Source organism: Aethalodelphis obliquidens, unplaced genomic scaffold (genome assembly GCF_003676395.1).
Source record: "Aethalodelphis obliquidens isolate GAN/ISIS:26980383/991018 unplaced genomic scaffold, ASM367639v1 scaffold62, whole genome shotgun sequence".
NCBI classification, from domain to species: Eukaryota; Metazoa; Chordata; class Mammalia; order Artiodactyla; family Delphinidae; genus Aethalodelphis; species Aethalodelphis obliquidens.
The window spans coordinates 8133178-8159524 of record NW_020838006.1 but is presented as its reverse complement, the minus strand read 5'-3'; the positions used below and the strand labels follow the sequence as shown (position 1 = coordinate 8159524).

The 26347-nt window shown below is 38.6% G+C and overlaps 1 protein-coding gene across 4 annotated transcripts in view; it reads right to left on the bottom strand.

Moving 5' to 3' along the window:
* LRRFIP2 (LRR binding FLII interacting protein 2) overlaps positions 1-26347 on the bottom strand; it is a 118526-nt gene that overhangs the window by 10550 nt on the left and 81629 nt on the right. For 2 of the 4 annotated variants that reach the window (XM_027088297.1, XM_027088296.1), the window contains 2 exons: positions 16132-16224; positions 1769-1901 (listed from right to left, as the gene is read on the bottom strand). In XM_027088297.1, coding sequence (XP_026944098.1) covers positions 1769-1901; positions 16132-16224 — 226 coding nt within the window. Of the gene's footprint in view, positions 1-1768; positions 1902-2179; positions 2282-13240; positions 13334-16131; positions 16225-26347 lie in introns of all 4 variants that reach the window. The other 2 variants (XM_027088298.1, XM_027088294.1) reach the window with 2 other exon arrangements.

The window sequence follows — 26347 nt, the reverse complement described above, 5'->3', positions numbered from 1 at the left end:
CCTGAGAGGGGTGCTAGAGCAAAGAAAACAGAGGAACACAATGATGGAAGAAGCAGAGGCCCACAAAGCTAGTTGGGGGAGGGAAGGGGACCAACTCTAAGATGTGTGCCGTCAAGAGCCATCTGAGGGGCTTCCCTGGTGGCGCAGTGGTTGAGAGTCTGCCTGCTAATGCGGGGGACATGGGTTCGAGCCCTGGTCTGGGAGGATACCACATGCCGCGGAGCAACTAGGCCCGTGCGCCACAACTACTGAGCCGGCGTGTCTGGAGCCTGTGCTCCGTGGCAGGAGGGGCCGCGATAGTGAGAGGCGCGCACATCGCGATGAAGAGTGGCCCCCGCTTGCCGCAACTAGAGAAAGCCCTCGCACAGAAACGAAGACCCAACACAGCAAAGATAAATTAACTAATTAATAAACTCCTACCCCCAACATCTTAAAAAGACAAACAAACCAAAAAAAAAAAAAAACCCCAAAAGAGCCATCTGAGGCTTGGTAGCAGGACTGCTAGGGCTTGCTCCTGGCCTGAGGGGAGGGCTGCTTCTTCCCAACATGCATTAAAATAGGCCCCTTGGGGCTTCCCTGGTGGCGCAGTGGTTGAGAGTCCGCCTGCCGATGCAGGGGACGCGGGTTCGTGCCCCGGTCCGGGAGGATCCCACATGCTGCGGAGCGCCTGGGCCCGTGAGCCATGGCTGCTGAGCCTGCGTGTGCGGAGCCTGTGCTCCAAAACAAAAAAAAAAAAAAAAAAGGCCCCTTGGACTGAGGGGACACCTACAGATGAGTTTTTTACAAAAGCACCTGACACCCAGCCAGCACTCCCCACAATCCACCAAGGTCATGGCCAAATGTTTCCGCACCTCCCATCAGGCAGAGAAAACCATCTGAGCTGCCCGTGGCTGTACACTCAGTCTATTCCCCACGGCAGCTCTCACTCACCTCGCCGGCATCCTCTGCTTTATCAAAGTTCTCGACAGTTACACTTCCAGAATTCTGTACGTTAGAGAATGTGCCCTTTAAAACGTTTTTTGGCTGCCCGCCCCCCTTTATATTATATCTATTCTTCTAGGAAACCTACATATATATGAAAATAAGACAAAGAAGAAAAAACGATCATTTTTTAATATAAAAGTGAGCTGATGATACAGTATCTACTTGTGCCATTCTTCTTCTCTAGAATAGGAATCTTAGTGGAGGCAATAGATGGGCATCTGAGTGGTTTCCTGAGACAGGTGTCATTAGGTTCTCAAGGGGTCAAATTTAAGAGGCTTAGCCCTTAAGAGGCTCAGAAGCCCTGCTCTGGAATAACACTCCTCTGATATCTTCTTGGTCGTCTGTTTTTTGCCTTAAGAAATGCAGTGGCAAAGAGCTACAGAATCCTGGCATGAGTAGCAGGACAGAAAACCAGATGCTCCAGGAAGAAGAAACTTACACGTACTCTGGAAGCTGCCGACCAGCCCACTGGTTCCCCCGGACGGATGTGCTGGATTATCTCTTTGCAGAAGGTTGTATTTAAGTGAAAAAGCAACATGTATACACTCACAGTGCTTCCAACCAGGGGCCTTACAGTTACACTTACTGCCTGTCAATGACCCCAATGCTGGTTTCCCAAGGTCAAGGATGTCTGAAGACAGTGTGCCCAGATTTCTTCCCGTTAGGGATCTAGATAAGGCTCAGACAGACCTGGTGTGTTTTTGTTTTTCAAGAGAGGATGTGAACAAGCTGGAAGTCCAAGAGGACAGCATTGATCCAAGTCAATACAGTGGCGGTGTCTTACCCAGTGGCCCTTCTCCTGCCGACTCCAAGACCTGAGCGGCTTCCTGAGACACAACAGTGATGGCTCCGACCACTGGCTCCTGGTGGACGTCGCCGTTGGGAGTGCCGTCGGGGATGATGACTAAGCCATGTTTCTGCAGAGAGGAAGAAACCCACCATCACAAAAAACGGCCCCCAGGGAAGGAGGACATGGCAGTGAGGCGACTGACCCTGCGACAACACATGCCTGCCACGGGAACACTTGGTCAGCACTAGCTACACGGAATCTAGCTCTGCAGAGACAGGACTCACACCTACCAAATCTGGGCTGAAGAGTGAACACTGTGCTTTGTATTCAGGCTGGAAAGAGGACAGGACGGAAGGAAGGAGGAACAAAGCAGTGAGGGCCTGGCGCGCGGGGGAGCTCACGTACCTCTCCCGTCTCCACTGCTGCCTTCAGCTCGGCCAGCTCCTCTCTGAGCGAGTCCCGCTCACTCCTAAGGCAGCCAATGTATTCTTTCTGTTTCTCTAGGGCCTGGTTTAGACAGGGTAGCAAGAGAAAGAACGGCACAGAAAAAGAGCAAGTGAAAGGTAGCAGAGAAGTACCTAATTCAAATTCAAAAAAGATAAAGGCATAGGAGACAAGGAAGCATTAAAAGCTTTGGAAACAAGCAGTTAGATATGGGAGGAAATACACAGTTATACGGGTATCTATCTCCAGAAGAAAGTTTTAATAGTAAGTGGTTAATCGTGCATAAATTTGGCAAAACATGCTTATCACATCAGGCAAGAAAACAAATCTTTCTTTTTCAGTCATTTAGTAATACTAAAATAAAGTCTTCCTTACAAACCTCCTAAGTACGTTTGTTTGGTAGACCAAAAAACCCACGTTTCATGTTAAACTAAAGTATATTCAAGAATATACCTGATTTTTTAAAAAATAAAAATTAGTTCTGGAGGAAAACAACCAGTATATATACAAGGTATTTTAATTAAATACTGGCCGTAGTAGTCGTTCTCCAGGAGTATGGTAAAATATTCCTCAGATACTGCTTAATTAAAAATAGCTAATCTCAGGCTTCCCTGGTGGCACAGTGGTTGAGAGTCCGCCTGCCGATGCAGGGGACACAGGTTCGTGCCCCGGTCTGGGAAGATCCCACATGCCGCGGAGCGGCTGGGCCCGTGAGCCATGGCCGCTGAGCCTGCGCGTCCAGAGCCTGTGCTCCGCAACGGGAGAGGCCACAACAGTGAGAGGCCCGTGTACCGCAAAAAAAAAAAAAAAAGCTAATCTCCCCCCCCAAAATTCTCAAGGATCTGTTTTTGTTAATTTAATTAACAAAATAATAACTAAGGGTTATTTGGTTTTCTGATATACCTTCAAAATGTGAAAAACCAAAAAAAAATACTGACAAAATAAATACAGTCCACCTATGGCAGGTAGCAGAATATGGGTTTGGAAACAGGACGTTGAGTCCTGGCACCTATTAACTGACCTATGCCTCAGTTTCCTCACTGGAAAAGGGGATAAATAACAGCAGCATCCTATGGGCACAGGCTGAAAGGAGTACTCAGTGTCAAGCACCCTGCCTGCAGTGTGTAAGATGCAAGCAAGGCTCAGGAAAAGCCAGACTGGGTTCCATTTTTCCCACCATTGCCTAAATCTCACACTGTCAGAGCTCAGGACAGTGGTGCAGAAGCAGGAACACACGTTTGGTCAACAATGACATACTGTTACTCTGTGTAATAAAATACCCCATACTTCAGAACCCACCCAGGATAAGCAGTCTGTGCAGGTATCTGACAGCTGCGCTATTTGAAAAAGCCTTTATCTGCACATTTGTTCCTATATTTAATGTTTTCTACCAGCATTCCCATTAATCTAAGAAGTTAAACTACAACAGGTAACTTTCCTCTTGGTTTACAGAGTTTAGAAGTGGGCTAACTGCTTAGTTACTGACTGCTGAATAGCTGGACAACTTTTTAAATCATTATAATCCTATTTTCCAACCAATAAGTAAATAATGGATGATAGCAACTGTCATTTGTGTAGCTCCAGGTGTTAAATATACATATAATTTCTCATATATTTTTAACTTAATTTCTCCCTTATATACCCTGTACTTTCCTTATGCCCATTTCACAGATCAGAAAACTGAGGTTCAGAGAGGCTACGTTTTCACCCAAAGTCACAGTAACTGGTAAAGCCAGAAAATGAATCCAGTTCTTTTTGGTTCCAAAGCCCTTGCGTACTCTTTATCTATCGTCGCCCCATGAAGGCCACAATTATGTTCCCTTATTGTCATCCCAGATAGTACTGGAAAAGTAGTTCACAGGGCAAGTCCTATTCCTTACCTGCCCAAACTGCAACATGAACATCTAACTTCCTTTCAACAATTTACATTCATACTGTGTGTCTACAGTCTGTGTGTAAGTTAACAATCTGCATTTCTAGCACCATAAGGCATTTACTCTACCACTCCAAGCTAATATTAACACTCCATTACATTACTAGCAAGTGTAACATTAGGACAGCAAAGCCCAAGCAATACTCTCCCATCTACTGACAGCCACTCTCATCTCTGCTGCGTTGGCTATTTTGGGTTATGGTATCTGTGTGCATAGTCGTGCCATGCGTCACCACATGTAACTGGGTCAGCAACCACTGTCACAACATGCTCTGTAGAAACACCATTGGAGATAAAAGACCCGTTAGGAACAGACCAATTTGAAACCCAGAATTCTAGCAAATGCTAGTACATGCCATTTGTTCCTCTTCCCAATCTAATAGCAGATTTTATCTTTACTTTTGGACTTTTAAATTTCATCTTCCCATAATTATGGATGGGAAAATAAAATACATCCTGCAAATCCTTCCATTTCACCACAAACTTTGAGGACTACTGAAGTACCTTATAATTGGACCAAATGTATTCACACTGGATCTGAAATCCTCTGTATTACCTGACCATATAATCACTACCCTTGTGTTTGTATTCCATAATTGTTCCTAGAGATTTTTTTTTTTAGGGTAAAAAGTACATGCTTGTGGAGATCTAAGTAATTCTTTACCCCTGACCTAACCTCAAATTCTAGTGTCAAGAAGCCTAAAGGCTGAACTTTTGGACAACAGGTTATAATTACATACAGGCACAAATATCTTCAGTCAGAATGGGAGTGAGCCTTGTTCTGGGCTATAGGGATATACAAGCCCTTCATATGTACTGATTATACGCATGACCACTGGGTGCTCAGAACTACACCGGTGCTAGAGGTACGACCACTAGGATCAATGAAAGAACTAAAGAAAACTGAACTTTAATATGAGAATAATGGCCATGTTCCTTCATGGAGTTACTAAATTTAAATCTTGATAATGAAGCTACTAGAGACAAGTGATATATTAGGCAGTCACAGATCATATTTAAAAATGTGTCTTTTAAAAGTCAAGGGAGGACCACCTCACACACATTAGGATGGCTACTATCAAAAAAAAAAAAAAAGAAAGAAAAAAAGAGGAAACAAGTGTTGTCAAGGATGTAGAGAAACTTGAACCCTTGTACAGTGCTGGTGGAAAGATAAAATGGTGCAGCTGCTATGGAACACGGTATGGCTGTTCTTCAAAAAATTAAACATAGAATTACCATATAATATAGCAATTCCCCTCCTGGGTACATACCCAAAAGAAATCACCAAGAGAGTTTTGCAAACTCATGTTCACGGCAGCATTACTCACAATAGTAAAAAGGTGGAAGCAACCAAGCGTCCAGATGAACAGATAAACAAAATGTGGTACAAGCAAACACTGGAATATTATCCATTCTTAAAAAGGAAGGACTTCTGACACATGCTACAACATGTCTGAACCCTGAGGATATATGCTAAGTGAAATAAGCTAGTTACAAAAAGACAAATACTGTATGATTCCACTTTATGAGGTACCAAGAGTAGTCAAATTCATAGAAACGAAAGTGGAAGGGTGGCTGCCAGGGGCTGGAGGAGGGGAAATTGGGGAGTTGCTATTTAATGGGCAGTTTCAGTTCTGCAAGATGCAAAGGTTTCTATGGATGGATGATGGTGAGGTAGCACAATGATGTCAATGGACTTAATACCACCAAACTCTACATTTAAATTTAAATGGTCAATTTTCTGTTATTTTTTTGGACTTTACCACAATTAAAAAAATTTCTTTTAAGTCAAAGGAGGGACAAACTACTGATGCATGAAACAACTTGGATGAATCTTAAGGGGAATTATTCTGAGTGAAAAAAATGTAACTCCAAAGGGCTGCATATATATGATCCCATATACAACATTCTTAAGATGACAAAATTATACCAATGGAGAACAGATTAGCAGTTGTCAGCACCTGGGATGGTGAAGGGGAGGCAGTAGATATGGCTGCAAAAGGGCAACAGGAGGGACCCCTTATGGTGATGAAAAGGTTCTGCATCTTGATTATATCAAGGTCAATACACTTGTTGTACTATAGTTTTACAAGATGTTACATTTTGGGAAAACTGGATAAAGGGCATACAAGATCTCTGTATTATTTCTTACAATTGCATGTGAACCTACAATGACCTCAAACATTTTTTAAAAGTTTAATTTAAAAAAAAAGCCTAGGGCTTCCCTGGTGGCGCAGTGGTTGAGAGTCTGCCTGCCGATGCAAGGGACACGGGTTTGTGCTCTGGTCCGGGAAGATCCCACATGCCGTGGAGCAGCTAGGCCCGTGAGCTGTCGCTGCTGAGCCTGCGTGTCTGGAGAGACACGGGAGAGGCTCCACAACGGGAGAGGCCACAAAAGGGAGAGGCCCCCGGAACCAAAAAAAAAAAAAAAAAAAAAAAGCCAAGTAGATAGCCTCATCCACCAAGGGCAGACAGCAGAAGAGAGAAGAACTACAATCCTGCAGCCTGTGGAACAAAAACCACATTCACAGAAAGGTAGACAAGATGAAAAGGCAGAGGACTATGTATCAGATGAAGGAGCAAGATAAACCCCCAGAAAAACAACTAAATGAAGTGGAGATAGGCAACCTTCCAGAAAAAGAATTCAGAATAATGATAGTGAAGGTGATCCAGGACCTTGGAAAAACAATGGAGGCAAAGATTGAGAAGAGGCAAAAAATGTTTAACAAAGACCTAGAAGAATTAAAGAACAAACAGAGATGAGCAATACAATAACTGAAATGAAAACTACACTAGAAGGAATCAATAGCAGAATAACTGAGGGAGAAGAACGGATAAGTGACCTGGAAGACAGAATGGTGGAATTCACTGCTGCGGAACAGAAAAAAGAATGAAAAGAAATGAAGACAGCCAAAGAGACCTCTGGGACAACATTAAATGCAACAACATTCACATTATAGGGGTCCCAGAAGGAGAAGAGAGAGAGAAAGGACAAGAGAAAATATTTGAGGGGATTATAGTTGAAAACTTCCCTAACATGGGAAAGGAAATAGCCACCCAAGTCCAGGAAGCGCAGAGAGTCCCATACAGGATAAACCCAAGGAGAAACACGCCGAGACACATAGTAATCAAATTGGCAAGAATTAAAGACAAAGAAAAATTATTAAAAGCAGCAAGGGAAAAACGACAAATAACATACAAGGGAACTCCCATAAGGTTAACAGCTGATCTCTCAGCAGAAACTCTACAAGCCAAAAGGGAGTGGCACGATATACTTAAAGTGATCAAAGGGAAGAACCTACAACCAAGATTACTCTACCCAGCAAGGATCTCATTCAGATTCGATGGAGAAATCAAAAGCTTTACAGACAAGCAAAAGCTAAGAGAATTCAGCACCACCAAACCAGCTCTACAACAAATTCTAAAGGAACTTCTCTAAGTGGGAAACACAAGAGAAGAAAAGGACCTACAAAACCAAACCCAAAACAATTAAGGAAATGGTCATAGGAACATACATATTGATAACAACCTTAAATGTGAATGGATTAAATGCTCCAACCAAAAGACACAGGCTTGCTGAATGGATACAAAAACAAGACCCATATATATGCTGTCTACAAGAGACCCACTTCAGACCTAGGGACACATACAGACTGAAAGTGAGGGGATGGAAAAAGATATTCCATGCAAATGGAAATCAAAAGAAAGCTGGAGTAGCAATACTCATATCAGATAAAATAGATTTTAAAATGAAGAAACAAGGAAGGACACTACTTAATGATCAAGGAATCAATCCACAAAGAAGATATAACAATTATAAATATATATGCACCCAACATAGGAGCACCTCAATACATAAGGCAACTGCTACCAGCGATAAAAGAGGAAATCGACAGTAACACAATAATAGTGGGGGACTTTAACACCTCACTTACACCAATGGACAGATCATCCAAAATGAAAATAAGGAAACACAAGCTTTAAATGACACAATAGACCAGACAGATTTAATTAATATTTATAAGAATTCCATCCAAAAACAGATTACACATTCTTCTCAAGTGCGCACGGAACATTCTCTAGGATAGATCACATCTTGGGTCACAAATCAAGCCTCAGTAAATTTAAGAAAACTGAAATCATATTAAGCATCTTTTCTGACCACAATGCTATGAGATTAGAAATGAATTACAGGGAAAAAATGTAAAAAACACAAACACATGGAGGCTAAACAATACGTTACTAAATAACCAAGAGATCACTGAAGAAATCAAAGAGGAAATCAAAAAATACCTAGAGACAAATGACAATGAAAACATGACGATCCAAAACCTACGGGATGCAGCAAAAGCAGTTCTAAGAGGGAAGTTTATAGCTATACAATCCTACCTCAAGAAACAAGAAACATCTCAAATAAACGACCTAACTTTACACCTAAAGCAATTAGAGAAAGAAGAAAAAACAAAACCCAAAGTTAGCGGAAGGAAAGAAATCATAAAGATCAGAGCAGAAATAAATGAAATAGAAACAAAGAAAACAATAGCAAAGATCAATAAAACTAAAAGCTGGTTCTTTGAGAAGATAAACAAAATTGATAAGCCATTAGCCAGACTCATCAAGAAAAAGAGGGAGAGAACTGAAATTCATAAAATTGAAATGAAAACGGAGAAGTTACGACACCACAGAAATATGAAGCATCCTAAGAGACTACTACAAGCAACTCTATGCCAATAAAATGGACAACCTGGAAGAAATGGACAAATTCTTAGAAAGGTATAACCTTCCAAGACTGAACCAGGAAGAAATAGAAAATATGAACAGACCAATCACAAGTAATGAAATTGAAACTGTGATTAAAAATCTTCCAACAAACAAAAGTCCAGGACCAGATGGCTTCACAGGTGAATTCTATCAAACATTTAGAGAAGAGCTAACACCCATCCCTCTCAAACTCTTCCAAAAAATCGCAGAGGAAGGAACACTCCCTAACTCATTCTATGAGGCCACCATCACCGTGATACCAAAACCAGACAAAGATACTACAAAAAAAGAAAATTACAGACCAATATCACTGATGAATGTAGATGCAAAAATCCTCAACAAAATACTAGCAAACAGAATCCAACAACACGTTAAAAGGATCATACACCATGATCAAGTGGGACTTATCCCAGGGATGCAAGGATTCCTCAATATACACAAATCAATCAATGTGATACATCATATTAACAAACTGAAGAATAAAAACCGTATGACCATCTCAATACACGCAGAAAACGTTTTTCACAAAATTCAACACCCATTTATGATAAAAATTCTCCAGAAAGTAGGCATAGAGGGAACCTACCTCAACATAATAAAGGCCATATATGACAAACCCACAGCAAACATCATTCTCAATGGTTAAAAACTGAAAGCATTTCCTCTAAGATCAGGAACAAGACAAGGATGTCCACCCTCGCCATCATTATTCAACATAGTTTTGGAAGTCCTAGCCATGGCAATCAGAGAAGATAAAGAAATAAAAGGAATACAAATTGGAAAAGAAGAAGTAAAACTGACACTGTTTGCAGATGATATGAAACACTACATAGAGAATCCTAAAGATGCCACCAGAAAACTATTAGAGCTAATCAATGAATTGGGTAAAGTTGCAGGATACAAAATTAATGCACAGAAATCTCTTGCATTCCTATATACTAATGATGAAACATCTGAAAGAAATTAAGGAAACACTCCCATTTACCACTGCAACAAAAAGAATAATACCTAGGAATAAACCTACCTAGGGAGACAAAAGACCTGTATGCAGAAAACTATAAGACACTGATGAAAGAAATTAAAGATGATACCAACAGATGGAGAGATATACCATGTTCTTGGATTGGAAGAATCAATATTGTGAAAATGACTATACTACCCAAAGCAATCTAGAGATTTAATGCAATCCCTATCAAATTATCAATGGCATGTTTTACGGAACTAGAACAAAAAAATCTTAAAATTTGTATGGAGACACAAAATAGTGTGTGTCAAATAGTCAAAGCAGTCTTGAGGGAAAAAAATGGAGCTGGAGGAATCAGACTCCCTGACTTCAGACTATACTATAAGCTACAGTAATCAAGACAATATGGTACTGGCACAAACACAGAAATATAGATCAATGGAACAGGAGAGAAAGCCCAGAGATAAACCCACGCACCTATGGTTAACTAATCTATGACAAAGGAGTCAAGGATATACAGTGGAGAAAAGACAGCTTCTTCAATAAGTGGTGCTGGGAAAACTGGACAGATACATGTAAAAGAATGAAATTAGGACACTCCCTAACACCATACACAAAAATAAACTCCAAATGGATTTGAGACCTAAATGTAAGACCAGACACTATAAAACTCTTAGAGGAAAACATAGGAAGAACACTCTTTGACATAAATCACAGCAAGATCTTTTTTGATCCACCTCCTAGAGTAATGGAAATAAAAACAAAAATAAACAAATGGGACCTAATGAAACTTCAAAGCTTTTGCACAGCAAAGGAAACCATAAACAAGACAAAAAGACAACCCTCAGAATGGTAGAAAATATTTGCTAACGAATCAATGGACAAAGGATTAATCTCCAAAATATATAAACAGCTCATGAAGCTCAATATTTAAAAAACAAACAACCCAATCCAAAAATGGGCAGAAGACCTAAATAGACATTTCTCCAAAGAAGACATACAGATGGCTAAGAAGCACATGAAAAGCAGCTCAACATCACTAATTATTAGAGAAATGCAAATCAAAACTACAATGAGGTGAGACCTCACACCAGTTAGAATGGGCATCAACAGAAAATCTACAAACAATAAATGCTGGAGAGGGTGTGGAGAAAATGGAAGCCTCTTACACTGCTGGTGGCAATGTAAACTGATACAGCCACTATGGAGAACAGTATGGAGGTTCCTTAAAAAACTAAAAATAGAATTACCATATGATCCAGCAATCCCACTACTGGGCATATACCCAGAGAAAACCATAATTCAAAAAGACACATGCACCCCAATGTTCACTGCAGCACTATTTACAATAGCCAGGTCACGGAAGCAACGTAAATGCCCATCAACAGACGAATGAATAAAGATGTGGTACATATATACAATGGAATATTACTCAGCCATAAAAAGGAACAAAATTGGGTCATTTGTAGAGACGTGGATGGATCTAGAGACTGTCATATAGAGTGAAGTAAGTCAGAAAGAGAAAAACAAATATAGTATATTAACACATATACGTGGAACCTAGAAAAATGGTACAGATGAACCAGTTTGCAGGGCAGAATTGAGACACAGATGTAGAAAAGAAACGTATGGACACCAATCGGGGAAAGCAGGGTGGTGGTGGTGGTGGTGTGATGAATTGGGCGATTGGGATTGACATGTATACACTGATGTGTATCAAATTCATGAGTAATAAGAACCTGCTGTATAAAAAAATAAAAAAAATTAAAATAAATGTGACACAGACACTAATAAGCAAATGCTGTTGGAAAAATGGTGCCAACAACAACAACAAAAGCCAAAAGAACATGTTATTATATGCTACACAGAAAGAAGATACCCACTCATTCACTCAATAATAGCACGAAAATTTAAAAGTCAAATTATTTATACTGTAACCATCAGTACATCTTTTGGGTAGAAAATAATTTTTGTTTTATTTTGAATAGCTATTGGACTGAGAGATTTGGGGGTTTTCTATGGCTGGTCCAAAATAATCAGTTTAATATGCTAAGATAATTATACAAAATAGAAATCATGGAGCTGCAGATCTGTGCTGAAGAAAATTATGTAAAATCCTAAAAGAAGCCCATTCTAAATAGTGACCAGATTTCAACTTAACTTTACAAACTACCTGCTTTTGCTATACAGTTTTCACGTCTCATTTTAAATTTCCCAAGTAAAAAATTTAAATAGAATCAGTAGTTCACAGTCACAATTCAAAACTTTTAACCGAGTTGTTAATTAATACCTCAGAAGGTTTTTCCAGCTTTAGACAGAATTACAGGAACTTGGTATTTTAGCAGCAGAAACTCTAAAAGGTAGCTTTCTTTCTTTAAAACTGCTTGGTCTACCACACTTTAACAAGTAATTTTGTTTCCCAAGTGTCTATTGAGAGGATAGGGTCCTTGGAGGTGTGAAATGACCTGGATACCAGAATGCCCCTAACTATGGAGGGTGTGATCCGGAGGGCTTCACATCCACGCCTGTCCACCACAGGTGCTCTCGGGGATTTTGGCCAGCTTTTCCCTACCCCACCTAACCTCTGGTAGAACGGAGGCTTCCTAACTATGTCTTCAGGCCAAGGGTTTCCTTCTCTCTTTTCCCTCCACGCTGCCCTTCCCTGACAAGTTAAGCCTCTGTGGAACAGAGAGCTCATATGCCATGAGGTGTACGTGGCTGCCAGTCAAAAGGCCACATGGGATGAACTGGCAGGGATTTTTTCAGCTCCAGTGTCCTTGGAATCTACCTGAAGGGCTTAGCAAAAAGGCACTGAAGACTTTTTCCTTATCTGGGCCCCTGCTTTAGGGAGTTGCAAGGATATGATTAGAGGTGACATCATAGTCTGGCAGCTCCAGCAAATCTTACATTCCTATCCACTTCCGTAATTAAAATGATTTTAATCTCTTCCTATTTTATTCACCAAAGATTTATGGGATGCTAATAACTTTTCCCCCACCCCCTATCCTTTTGCTTCTTATCCAAATTCTTACAATGTAAGGATATCAAATTACCCACAGAGTTTGAATTAAATGCCTGTGGCTGTTTCTGCATAAAAATCCTGGGGAAATAAAGAACAACTTCCTTAGAAAGTTCCTACTTGTAGGTTTTACAAGCCCAGAGTCAGCTGGAGAGAAGAGTTCTTTCCAGGCATAGGAGTAGGTTTTCCCATGGAAGTTTCTGTCTTCTGCTTATTCATATTTCACTCTGTATAAATGCTCTAAAAATAGTCAAAGGACAGAATTTTAGGAATCTCTACGTTAAATTTACATTGGTCTATTCCTCATCAATGAGCTTTGGGCCAAAGCCCAATTTGATCTCATACCCTAATGTTTTTATCTTTCCAAAGCAGTGTCTCCTGGAGTTCAAACACCTCTTTTGTCATGGTGTCTACTCTCTGCTGCATACGCTGATTCTCCTGCAGAGGAAGAGGGGAAGAGAAGTAATAAAAGAGCACAAAGAAAAAGGGGACGGGGTTAGAGGGAGGAAAACAGAACAAAAATAAAGCCAATAAAGAAACTTAACAAAAGCAGAAAGTCTGTGATCAACAGGAAAGATGGCATCCAGTGTCTTAGAAGGAAAGATGACATCCAGCGTCTTGGCGCTGTGTCGGTATGACAGCAAGTGAGAGGACTGGGGGCAGCTGCTCCAGCCACAGCTATGAGGCAGCAAGCCAGCTGGGGCTTCTGTGTACACCCAGCTCCACACATGTACTCTTCCTCTCATAAGTGCCTTTCCCCCAAACATGGGACAACTTACACTTTTAGAGAGGGAAATTCAGATTTTCTTATGAACAAATGATCCTTATCACAGACAACAAGCAGTAGTTTTGAACCCTATTTTTTTAAGAAGAACTAAAAAACTACAAGAGGGACATAGCTCAATCATTTTGAATTCCTGTTAGCAGAATCTATGATAGCAAGAACATCATAAATTACACATTTCACATCAGTTTTTAGAAAAACTAGATTTCTAGCATTTAGCAATTCTTAACTCTTCTGACTAGGCACTGATGCTCAATTTATACTCTCTTATATTTAGCAGGTTCTTTTATGCATTATTGGTAAATTATCATCTTCCACTTTCCCTACTCATACATTTCTCATCTACTTTACCACGTGGTTCTCCATTCTAAAGACCAAAAAACATTATTTTGGCAAAGTCAGGATTCTTCAGTTATAAGTAAATGTGCATATTAACATCTGAAGGATGTTAATTCTAAACATAAAAAGTACTTAAGGGCTTCCCTGGTGGCGCAGTGGTTGAGAGTCCGCCTGCCGATGCAGGGGACACAGGTTCGTGCCCCGGTCCGGGAAGATCCCACATGCTGTGGACCGGCTGGGCCTGTGAGCCATGGCCGCTGAGCCTGCGCGTCCGGAGCCTGTGCTCCGCAATGGGAGAGGCCACAACAGTGAGAGGCACGCGTACCGCAAAAAAAAAAAAACAAAAAAACTCTTAAAACTAAGGTTTTTAAAGTTTGTATACCCTGCACCCTGGGCTTTTAAATTGGAAACCATACTGACAAATTGTAAAAATCAAGCATTAAAATAGCTCTTAAATGCAATCAACAAACTAAAAACTAGAACACTTAACCAATTCTAACATAAGTTACTGAATTTGAGAAGCAGCTCCCAAACTAGTTTTATTATTCTTTGGAAACCATATGGGGAAAAGTACATATTTTAATTAGAAAAAGAAATAACAAGTGGCTGGCATATTGACACACATAAAAAAGAGGACAAAAAGGGAGAAGAATTCACGTGATTTTTAACTGCCAGCAGGATACAGAGTTTGGATAATATGCTTCTTGCCATATATGGAAAAACTAAGGCAATTAACTTCACATGTAATCTGATATTCAAAGGGTTCTGTGTTTGCATTTAGAATTCACAAATTCTATCTGCTTTCAGCAGGCTATGTTCAATTCAATTATTCCCAAGAATGACAAAAAAAGTAACACAAATCCACAAAAAGAGTCACTTCTTTTCTTCTATTAAATGGTTTTTAAAGTCATTTATAGGGGGAGAGATTAAGTGAGGCAGGCCCATGGGGGAAGAGAAAAAGAGGGAAGGAAGGGGGGGTGGTTCTGAAGGACGAGGGGCCGGGCTGAGTTGACTGTGATGCATGTGGCATCTCCGGGGTTGTCAAGAGCTGGCCTTTCTGGGACTTCCCTGGTGGTCCAGTGGTAAAGAATCCGCCTTCCAATGCAGGGGACATGGGTTCGATCCCTGGTCAGGATACTAAGATCCCACATGCCTGGGGCAACTAAGCCCACGTGCCACAACTACTGAGCCCATGCACCCTGGAGCCCGCGTGCCACACTAGAGAGAGAAAACCTGCGTGCCACAACTAGAGAGAAGCCCACGCGCCACAACAAAGAGCCTGTGTGCCGCAGTGAAGACCTGATGCAGCCAAAAAATAAAAAATAATTTAAAAAATGAAACAAATAGATTATTTTTTTTTAAAAAAAAAGCTGCCTTCCTGATATCACCACGGGATCAACACTAAGTTAACATTAGACGTGCTTGATAACCTCACCAAGAAAGTGAGCATGACCCCTTCCCAACAAACCTCACCCCATATTTATAAAAAATGACAACCTCAAGAGGAAAACCACATTTAAAGAAAAACAGAGATGCATGCAAGCTGGCAGGCACAAAAGGATGATACATGCTTTCAAAGATTCCTTGGAGGCCCACACTCCTCCTTCCCTCCTAGGATATTGCTGTGGCCCTCAGAGCTCCTCCACCCCAGGAACCTGAGTCACAGCCCCAGGCAACCTTCACCTCTTGTCTACTACCAGGCGTCTTGACACAATTTCTTCTTTTCATTTAGCCATCTCAGAAATGCACCTACCTGACGATCAAAATTCTTATTCCCCAAGAATCATGTCCCCAAATATAGCATTCACTACATTCCAAAGAATCATGGTACTTTTGCCCATTTCCTAAGATATCTTTAGGAAACAATGTGCTTAGGAATAAAAGACAATTATAAAAGCTTCTGCTATTAACAGGCGAAATATTTATAGGGTTCACAGTATTAATTTTTTAAGCCTGCCTTCATGTTTCACGTTTGTAAGATTTTAGGGTACAGCCAAATGTGAAGAGACAAGTTTGTGGCATTTTAACTCCCTTCCCTCCCAACACACATGCCCTCATCCAATTCAGTGCATTTTTTTCCAAAATTAAGTATTTCCACAGTTCATGTACATACCTCAATAAGCTCATCTCTTTGTCGGAGGCCTTCTTTAAGTTCATCCATCTTATGCTGTAGCACACTACACATATGTTTCTGCCTTTCTAACTCCTGTTATTAAACAAATGATACAGTTAACACAGATCATGGCACATGACAGACTGGAACATCTACAATATACCATTAAGCAGCTAAGTGTTATCTCCAGAAACACACCTGCACTGCCCATGTATCGTTAACTTAGAAAAATTCTGTATTCTTTGGAAAGGCTCAGAAAATTCTCAATTTTCATCTCATACGATTATACATCTAGACAACCCAAACTAATCAATGGCAAAATTACTATGAACAATGAAATGACTTGGTAAAGTAACAGGTTATAAAATTAACATACAAAATTCAATAATCATCACAGATCAAAATAAAACCTAGAGAGAAGATATAATAAACACAATATCAAAAAATAAAGTAAATACATACATGTAAAATTACAAGATATACCCAAAATCAATATGAGGAAAATTATATAAAACATTCCTGGAAGACAGGGAAGTAGGACTGAACAAAAGGAAAGGCATCTTCTTGGATGAAAAGACTCAGCATCACAAAAATACATGTTATGCCCTAAATTAATCTATACATTTAATGCAGTCCAAATAAAAATACCATCAGGTTTTTTTCTCATCAGAGTAAGACAAGATGATTATAAAGTTTATTTGGAAGAAAAACAAGAAAAAAAAAAGCTAGAAAAACACAAAACGAAAACGAAGAAAGCTAATCTTACTAGATATTAAAACATAAGGCTTATACAATTAAAACAATGTTGTAATGGCTCATGAATACAGACCAATGGAGTAGAATAGAAAATCCATAAATAGACCCAATTACATATACAAGTACATTAAACAACAACAACAACAAAAAAAAGAGCAGCTAAAATCAATGAGAAAAGATAGACTTTTAAATGAAATGTTGGCATAACTGGATATACACATGGAAAAAGAAAATTGGAACCAAATTTTGTACCATACACCAGAACAAATGCACAGAAGGAAAAGAGAGAGAGAAAGACAGGCAGAGAGAGAGACAGAGAAAGAAGAAAGGAAGTAAGTACATACAGTTACTAGAGAAAAGATGAGTGAACTGCTATAACCAAGGAGCAGGTAAAAATTACCCAAAAATGACTCAAAAATCCACAAGCAAGAAGGGGAAAGGGGTAACAAATAAGACTACATAGAAATGAAAACTTTTGAATGGCAAAAAACACGATAAGCAAGGCAAAAAGACAAATGACTATAAAAAATTTTTACAATTTATATTTACTTTCTTTCCATATAGAGAGCCTCTAAAATTAGAAATAAAGAGGAAAAAACCCACTATTATGTAGAACAGTAGGCTAAAAAAATGGACAGTTCACAGAGAAACAAATTGCTTTGAATATGAAAAGATGCCCATACTAAGGGAAATGTAAATTAAAACTGTATTTCTCACTGAAACACCAGTAAGAGTCCAAAAACTTGACAATATACTCAGGGAAAAGTAGTGTGGAGAAGGAAACAGACCCTCTCATTTGTGGGAATGCAAAATTATATAATCCCTACAAAGGAGAATTTGTTACATATAGCAGGATTACCACACCTTTTGACCCGGCAAACTTACTTTTCTGACTCCCATAGACACCAGCAAAAACACAGAAAGACCTATGCAGTACATTCGTCTTTGTAGGACTATCTTTAACAGCAAAAGACTGCAAACAACTCCAACGTCCATTAACAGGGAACTGGTGGAATAAACTATAGTACAATGGAATAAGTGTACAGTTATAAGAAAAGAACGAGGAAGAGCTCTCTATACTACAATCATCAGGTGATGAAACCCAGATGCAGAACAATATAATATGCTGAGAATGGAGGGATACAAATATGTGTGTCTGTGTGTGTGTATATACACACATATATATATACACACACACATACATATTTTTGAATGGCAAAAAAATGTCTTCTTAAGATTCAAAAAAAATGGAAGGATAAACCATTTAATTAAAAAAATTTCCTTAGGCAGTCTACCTGAAAAAGTATTCAGAGTAATGATAGTAAAGATGATCCAAAATCTTGGAAACAGAATGGAGAAAATACAAGAAACGTTTCACAAGGACCTAGAAGAACTAAAGAGCAAACAAACAATGATGAACAACACAATAAGTGAAATTAAAAATTCTCTAGAAGGAATCAATCACAGAATAACTGAGGCAGAAGAACAAATAAGTGACCTGGAAGATAAAACAGTGGAAATAACTACTGCAGAGTGAATAAAGGAAAAAGAATGAAAAGAATTCAGACAGTCTCAGAGACCTCTGGGACAACATTAAATGCACCAACATTTGAATTATAGGGGTCCCAGAAGAAGAAGAGAAAAAGAAAGGGACTGAGAAAATATTTGAACAGATTACAGTTGAAAACTTCCCTAACATGGGAAAGGAAATAGTCAAGTCCAGGAAGCACAGAGAGTCCCAGACAGGATAAATCCAAGGAGAAACATGCCAAGACACATATTAATCAAACTATCAAAAATTAAATACAAAGAAAAAATATTAAAAGCAGTAAGGGAAAAGCAACAAATAACATACAAGGGAATCCCCATAAGGCTATCAGCTGATCTTTCAGCAGAAACTGCAAGCCAGAAGGGAGTGGCGGGACATACTTAAAGTGATGAAAGGGAAAAAGCTACAACCAAGATTACTCTGTCCAGCAAGAATCTCATCAGATTTGATGGAAAATGAAAACCTTTATAGACAAGCAAAAGCTAAGAGAATTCAGCACCACCAAACCAGCTTATGACAAAAGCTAAAGGAACTTCTCTAGGCAGGAAACACAAGAGGAGTAAAAGACCTACAAAAACAAACCCAAAACAATTAAGAAAATGGTAATAGGAACATACATGTCGATAACTACCTTAAATGTAAATGGATTAAATGCTCCAACCAAAAGACATAGACTGGCTGAATGGATACAAAAACAAGACCCATATATATGCTGTCTACAAGAGACCCACTTCAGACCCAGGGACACATACAGACTGAAAGTGAGGGGATGGAAAAAGATATTCCATGCAAATGGAAATCAAAAGAAAGCTGGAGTAGCAATTCTCGTATCAGACAAAATAGACTTTAAAATAGACTATTACAAGAGACAGAGAAGGACACTACATAATGATCAAGGGATCAATCCAAGAAGAAAATACAATAATTGTAAATATTTACGCACCCAACATAGGAACACCTCAATACATAAGGCAAATGCTAACAGCCATAAAAGGGGAAATCGAGAGTAACACAATCATAGTAGGGGACGTTAACACCCCACTTACACCATTGGACAGATCATCCAAAATGAAAATAAATAAGGAAACACAAGCTTGAAATGATACATTAAACAAGATGGACTTGATATTTATAGACATTCCATCCAAAAACAACAGAATATGCTTTCTTCTCAAGTGCTCATGGAACATTCTCCAGGATAGATCGTATCTTGGGTCATAAATCAAGCCTTGGTAAATTTAAGAAAATTGAAATCATATCAAGTATCTTTTCTGACCACAACGTTATGAGACTAGATATCAATTACAAAAAAAAATATGTAAAAAATACAAACACATGGAGGTTAAACAATACACTACTAAATAACCAAGAGACACTGAAGAAATCAAAAAGGAAATCAAAAAATACCTAGAAACAAATGACAATGAAAACATGACGATCCAAAACCTACGGGATGCAGCAAAAGCAGTTCTAAGAGGGAAGTTTATAGCTATACAATCCTACCTCAAGAAACAAGAAACATCTCAAATAAACGACCTAACTTTACACCTAAAGCAATTAGAGAAAGAAGAAAAAACAAAACCCAAAGTTAGCGGAAGGAAAGAAATCATAAAGATCAGAGCAGAAATAATGAAATAGAAACAAAGAAAACAATAGCAAAGATCAATAAAACTAAAAGCTGGTTCTTTGAGAAGATAAACAAAATTGATAAACCATTAGCCATACTCATCAAGAAAAAGAGGGAGAGGACTCAAATCCATAAAATTAGAAATGAAAAAGGAGAAGTTACGACACCGCAGAAATACAAAGCATCCTAAGAGACTACTACAAGCAATTCAATGCCTATAAAATGGACAACCTGGAAGAAACGGACAAATTCTTAGAAAGGTATAACCTTCCAAGACTGAACCAGGAAGAAATAGAAAATATGAACAGACCAATCACAAGAAATGAAATTGAAACTGTGATTAAAAATCTTCCAACAAACAAAAGTCCAGGACCAGATGGCTTCACAGGTGGATTCTATCAAACATTTAAGAAGAGCTAACACCCATCCTTCTCAAACTCTTCCAAAAAATTGCAGAGGAAGGAAAACTCCCAAACTCATTCTATGAGCCCACCATCACCCTGATACCAAAACCAAATAAAGATACTACTAAAGAAGAAAATTACAGACCAATATCACTGATGAACATAGATGCAAAAATTCTCAACAAAATACTAGCAAACAGAATCCAACAACACATTAAAAGGATCATACACCATGATCAAGTGGGATTTATTCCAGGATGCAAGGATTCTTCAATATACGCAAATCAATCAATGTGATACACCATATTAACAAACTGAAGAATAAAAACCATATGACCATCTCAATAGATGCAGAAAAAGCTTTTGACAAAATTCAACACCCATTTATGATAAAAACTCTCCAGAAAGTGGGCATAGAGGGAACCTACCTCAACATAATAAAGGCCATATATGACAAACCCACAGCAAACATCATTCTCAATGGTGAAAAACTGAAAGCATTTCCTCTAAGATCAGGAACAAAACAAGGATGTCTACTCTCACCACTATTATTCAACATAGTTTTGGAGTCCTAGCCATGGCAATCAGAGAAGATAAAGAAATAAAAGGAATACAAATTGGAAAAAAAGAAGTAAAACTGTCACTGTTTGCAGATGACATGATACTATACATAGAGAATCCTAAAAATGCCACCAGAAAATATTTGAGCTAATCAATGAATTGGGTAAAGTTGCAGGATACAAAATTAATGCACAGAAATCTCTTGCATTCCTATATACTAATGACGAAAAACCTGAAAGAGAAATTAAGGAAACACTCCCATTTACCACTGCAACAAAAAGAATAAAATACCTAGGAATAAACCTACCTAGGGAGACAAAAGACCTGTATGCAGAAAACTATAAGACACTGATGAAAGAAATTAAAGATGATACCAACAGATGGAGAGATATACCATGTTCTTGGATTGGAAGAATCAATATTGTGAAAATGACTATACTACCCAAAGCAATCTAGAGATTCAATGCAATCCCTATCAAATTACCAATGGCAGTTTTTTACGGAACTAGAACAAAAAATCTTAAAATTTGTATGGAGACACAAAAGACCCCGAATAGCCAAAGTAGTCTTGAGGAAAAAAACGGAGCTGGAGGAATCAGACCCCCTGACTTCAGACTATACTACGAAGCTACAGTAATCAAGACAATAAGGTACTGGCACAAAAACAGAAATACAGATCAATGGAACAGGAGAGAAAGCCCAGAGATAAACCCACGCACCTATGGTTAACTAATCTATGACAAAGGAGTCAAGGATATACAATGGAGAAAAGACAGTGTCTTCAATTAGTGGTGCTGGGAAAACTGGACAGATACATGTAAAAGAATGAAATTAGAACACTCCCTAAAACCATACACAAAAATAAACTCCAAATGGATTAGAGACCTAAATGTAAGACCAGACACTATAAAACTCTTAGACGAAAACATAGGAAGAACACTCTTTGACATAAATCACAGCAAGATCTTTTTTGACCCACCTCCTAGAGTAATGGAACTGAAAACAAAAATAAACAAATGGGACCTAATGAAATTTCAAAGCTTTTGCACAGCAAAGGAAACCATAAACAAGACAAAAAGACAACTCTCAGAATGGTAGAAAATATTTGCAAACGAATCAACGGACAAAGGATTAATCTCCAAAATACATAAACAGCTCATGCGGCTCAATATTAAAAAAACAAACAACCCAATCCAAAATTGGGCAGGAGACCTAAATAGACATTTCTCCAGACATACAGATGGCCAAGAGGCACATGAAAAGCTGCTGAACATCACTAATTATTAGAGAAATGTAAATCAAAACAACAATGAGGTATCACCTCACACCAGTTAGAATGGGCATCATCAGAAAATCTACAAACAACAAATGCTCGAGAGAGTGTGGAGAAAAGGGAACCCTCTTGCACTGTTGGTGGGAATGTAAACTGATACAGCCACTATGGAGAACAGTATGGACGTTCCTTAAAAAACTAAAAATAGAATTACCATATGATCCAGCAATCCCACTACTGGGCATATACCCAGAGAAAACCATAATTCAAAAAGACACATGCACCCCAATGTTCACTGCAGCACTATTTACAATAGCCAGGTCATGGAAGCAACGTAAATGCCCATCGACAGACGAATGGAAAATGACGTGGTACATATATACAATGGAATATCACTCAGCCACAAAAAGGAACGAAATTGGGTCATCTGTAGAGACGTGGATGGATCTAGAGACTGTCATACAGAGTGAAGTAAGTCAGAAAGAGAAAAACAAATATAGTATATTAACACATATATATGGAACCTAGAAAAATGGTACAGATGAACCAGTTTGCAGGGCAGAAATTGACACAGATGTAGAGAAGAAACGTATGGACACCAAGCAGGGAAAGCGGGGGGGGGGGGGGGGGGTAGGGGTGGTGGTGTGATGAATTGGGAGATTGGATTGACATGTATACACTGATGTGTATAAAAGTGATGACTAGTAAGAACCTGCTGTATAAAAAATAAAATAAAATTCCAAAAACAAAAAAAAACCCAACTACAATGAGGTATCACCTCACACCAGTCAGAATGGCCATCATCAAAAAATCTACAAACAATAAATGCTGGAACCCTCTTGTACTGTTGGTGGGAATGTAAATTGATACAGCCACTATGGAGACCAGTTAAAAAACTAAAAATAGAACTACTATACGACCCAGCAATCCCACTACTGGGCATATACCCTAAGAAAACCATAATTCAAAAAGAGTCATGTACCACAGTGTTCATTGCAGCTCTATTTACAATAGCCAGGACATGGAAGCAACCTAAGTGTCCATCGACAGAGGAATGCATAAAGATGTGGCACATATATACAATGGAATATTACTCAGCCACAAAAAGAAATGAAATTGAGTTATTTGTAGTGAGGTGCATAGACCTAGAGACTTTCATACAGAGTGAAGTCAGTCAGAAAGAGAAAAACAAATACTGTATGCTAACACATATATATGGAATCTAAAAAAAAAAAAAAAATCAGTTCTGAAGAACCTAAGGGCAGGACAGGAATAAAGATGCAGACATAGAGCATGGACTTGAGGACATGGGGAGGGGGAAGGGTAAGCTGGGACGAAGTGAGAGAGTGGCATGGACATATATACACTACCAAATGTAAAACAGATAGCTAGTGGGAAGCAGCCACATAGCACAGGGAGATCAGCTCGGTGCTTTGTGACCACCTAGAGGGGTGGGATAGGGAGGGTGGGAGGGAGATGCAAGAGAGAGGGGATATGGGGATATATGTATACGTATAGCTGATTCACTTTGTTATAAAGCAGAAACTACCACACCATTGTAAAGCAATTATATTCCAATAAATATGTTAAAAAAATTTCCTTAAGGAAGGAAGAAATCGGGATGAAGAGAAAGAGACAAAAGACTGACTTCTTTGAATATATTTTCTTTATTGATTTGATTCAGATCTGTGTAAATAATTCACAAAATTGTAAAACAAAAGTAAATTTAAAAGCAATTCATTGTGGAAGCAACCCAAGTTTCCATCAACAGATGAATGGATAAACAAAATGTGGTACATAAATACAGTGGAATAGTATTCAGGAAGGAAATTCTGACACATGCTACAACATGAATGAACGCTGAGGACATTATGGTAAGTTACATAAACCAGTAACAAAAAGACAAATATTATATGATTCTGCTTATATTAGGTACCTATAAGAGTCAAACTCACAGAGCCAGAGAGTAGAATGGTGGTTGTGAGGAGCTGGAGGAGGAGGAATGGGGAGGTGTGTAATGGGGACAGAGTTTCAGTTTTGCAAGATGAAAAGTTCTGGAGATCTCTTAGACAACGATGTGAATAAACTTTACTGAAATGTGCACTTTAAAATGGTTAAGGTGGTAGATTTTGTTATATGCTTTTACCAGAATTAAAAGTAATTTCGTAATAAAAATTTAAAAAGCAATTCCTAAGTATTGAAAATAAAACATAGCGAACCTAGCTATATACGTCCAGTTAGTAGTATAAGCACAGAGAAACTACTTAAAGTAACTTTTAAAAACAATGGTTGTACTATACATAACCTAGAAGCAAAATAACAACCAAAAAGAAAAAAAACAAAAAAACTTTTAACTATTTTCAGTAATTATACTGTTGGTGGTAATGTTGGTATTGCTATTCTAGGTATTGTGGGATAAAGCAATGAAAATAGACTATAACATAATTACTAGCGTCCCTAGTGACTCTGAGACCTGGGAGTGGTAGTGTGGGAAGAAGGAGATACACATATATAAGAGAAAGGAGGTCAAGTAAAAGCCCTACATCCTGAATATAAACTAGAACTATAAGCATAACATATTTTGACTTTAAAAACAAAAAAAAATACCCCATATACATATTTCCCTGATATAACCACTAAAAAGGTCTATAAACAGTTACCATCTTGGTGGCAAGTACACCCTTAGCACCCACACTGCTCCACTAAAAGAGAACCAGGGGTCCTTGTACTAACAGCTGATTTCAGGTCTGGAGCAGGAAATGTACCAGACGAGTCCAGAACACTTTCTTGTGCTAGACAGCAAAGAAGCTATCACAACCAATTAGACTCAGATCAAAATTACTTGGGAATCAACCTGAAGATGTTTACATTAGTTAAAGGTGGGACAACCTGAAAATCAATAAGAATAAAAGCTACAATGGATTGAAATCATCAAATGCTTGAATTCTTGCCTTCATCATGATTTTTTAAAAAATAATTGGGCACTATGAGAAGATGCCAAACAACCAATTCCTTATTTTGAAAACTTGTAAACAAAGGAAAAGAATCAAGTTTTAATCCTGCCTTTCCTATGTAAACTGTCTCATTGAGTAATAAGAGATGAGGGGAAATTTCTCTTTAAAGATGGACTTACAGTAATAAATAAAGCATAGGAAAGTGAAAAGACAACCCATGGAATGGCAGAAAATATTTGCCAACCATGTATCTGATAAGGAACTTGTATCTAGAATATACAAACTCTAACAATGCAGTAACACAAAGATAATACAATTTAAAAATGCGCAAAGGATCTGAACAGACATTTCTCCAAAGAAGATGTACAAAGAATCAGTAAGCATATCAAAACATACTTGAAATCATTAGTCATCAGGGAGATGCAAAGCAAAACCGCACCTGCTAGAATGGCTAGGAAAAAACTCAGATAAAAACAAGTGTTGGTGAGGATGTGGAGAAATCAGAACCTGCTTACACTTGCACACACTTGCTGGAGGGAATGGTGCAGCTGCTTTGGAAAAGGGTCTGGTTATTCCTCAAATGGTTAAACATAGAGTTGTCATATGACCCAGCAATTCCACTCCTAGGTGTATATTTAAAAGAAAGAAAGACTTATGTCCACACAACAACTTGTACACAAATGTTTACAGCAGCATTATTCATCATAGACAAAAAGTGAAAAAACACCAGATGTCCATCAACACATGAATGGATAAACAAAATGTGGTATACCTATACAATGGACTATTATTAGGTCATAAATAGGAATGAAGTACTGATGCATGCATCACACAGGTGAACTTGAAAATATTAACCAAAGTGAAAGAAGCCAATTATAAAAGACTACAAATTATATGATTCCATTAATATGAAAGTCTAGAAAAGGGAAACCTATAGAGACAGAAAGTAGAATAGTGGTTACTCAGGGCTGAGGGGAGTGAGAGACAGCTAAAGGGTACAGGATTGCTTTCTGACGTGATGAAATATTCTAAAATTGTGGTGATGGTTGAATTTGTCTGTGAAGATACCAAAAAGCCACTGAACTGTACAGT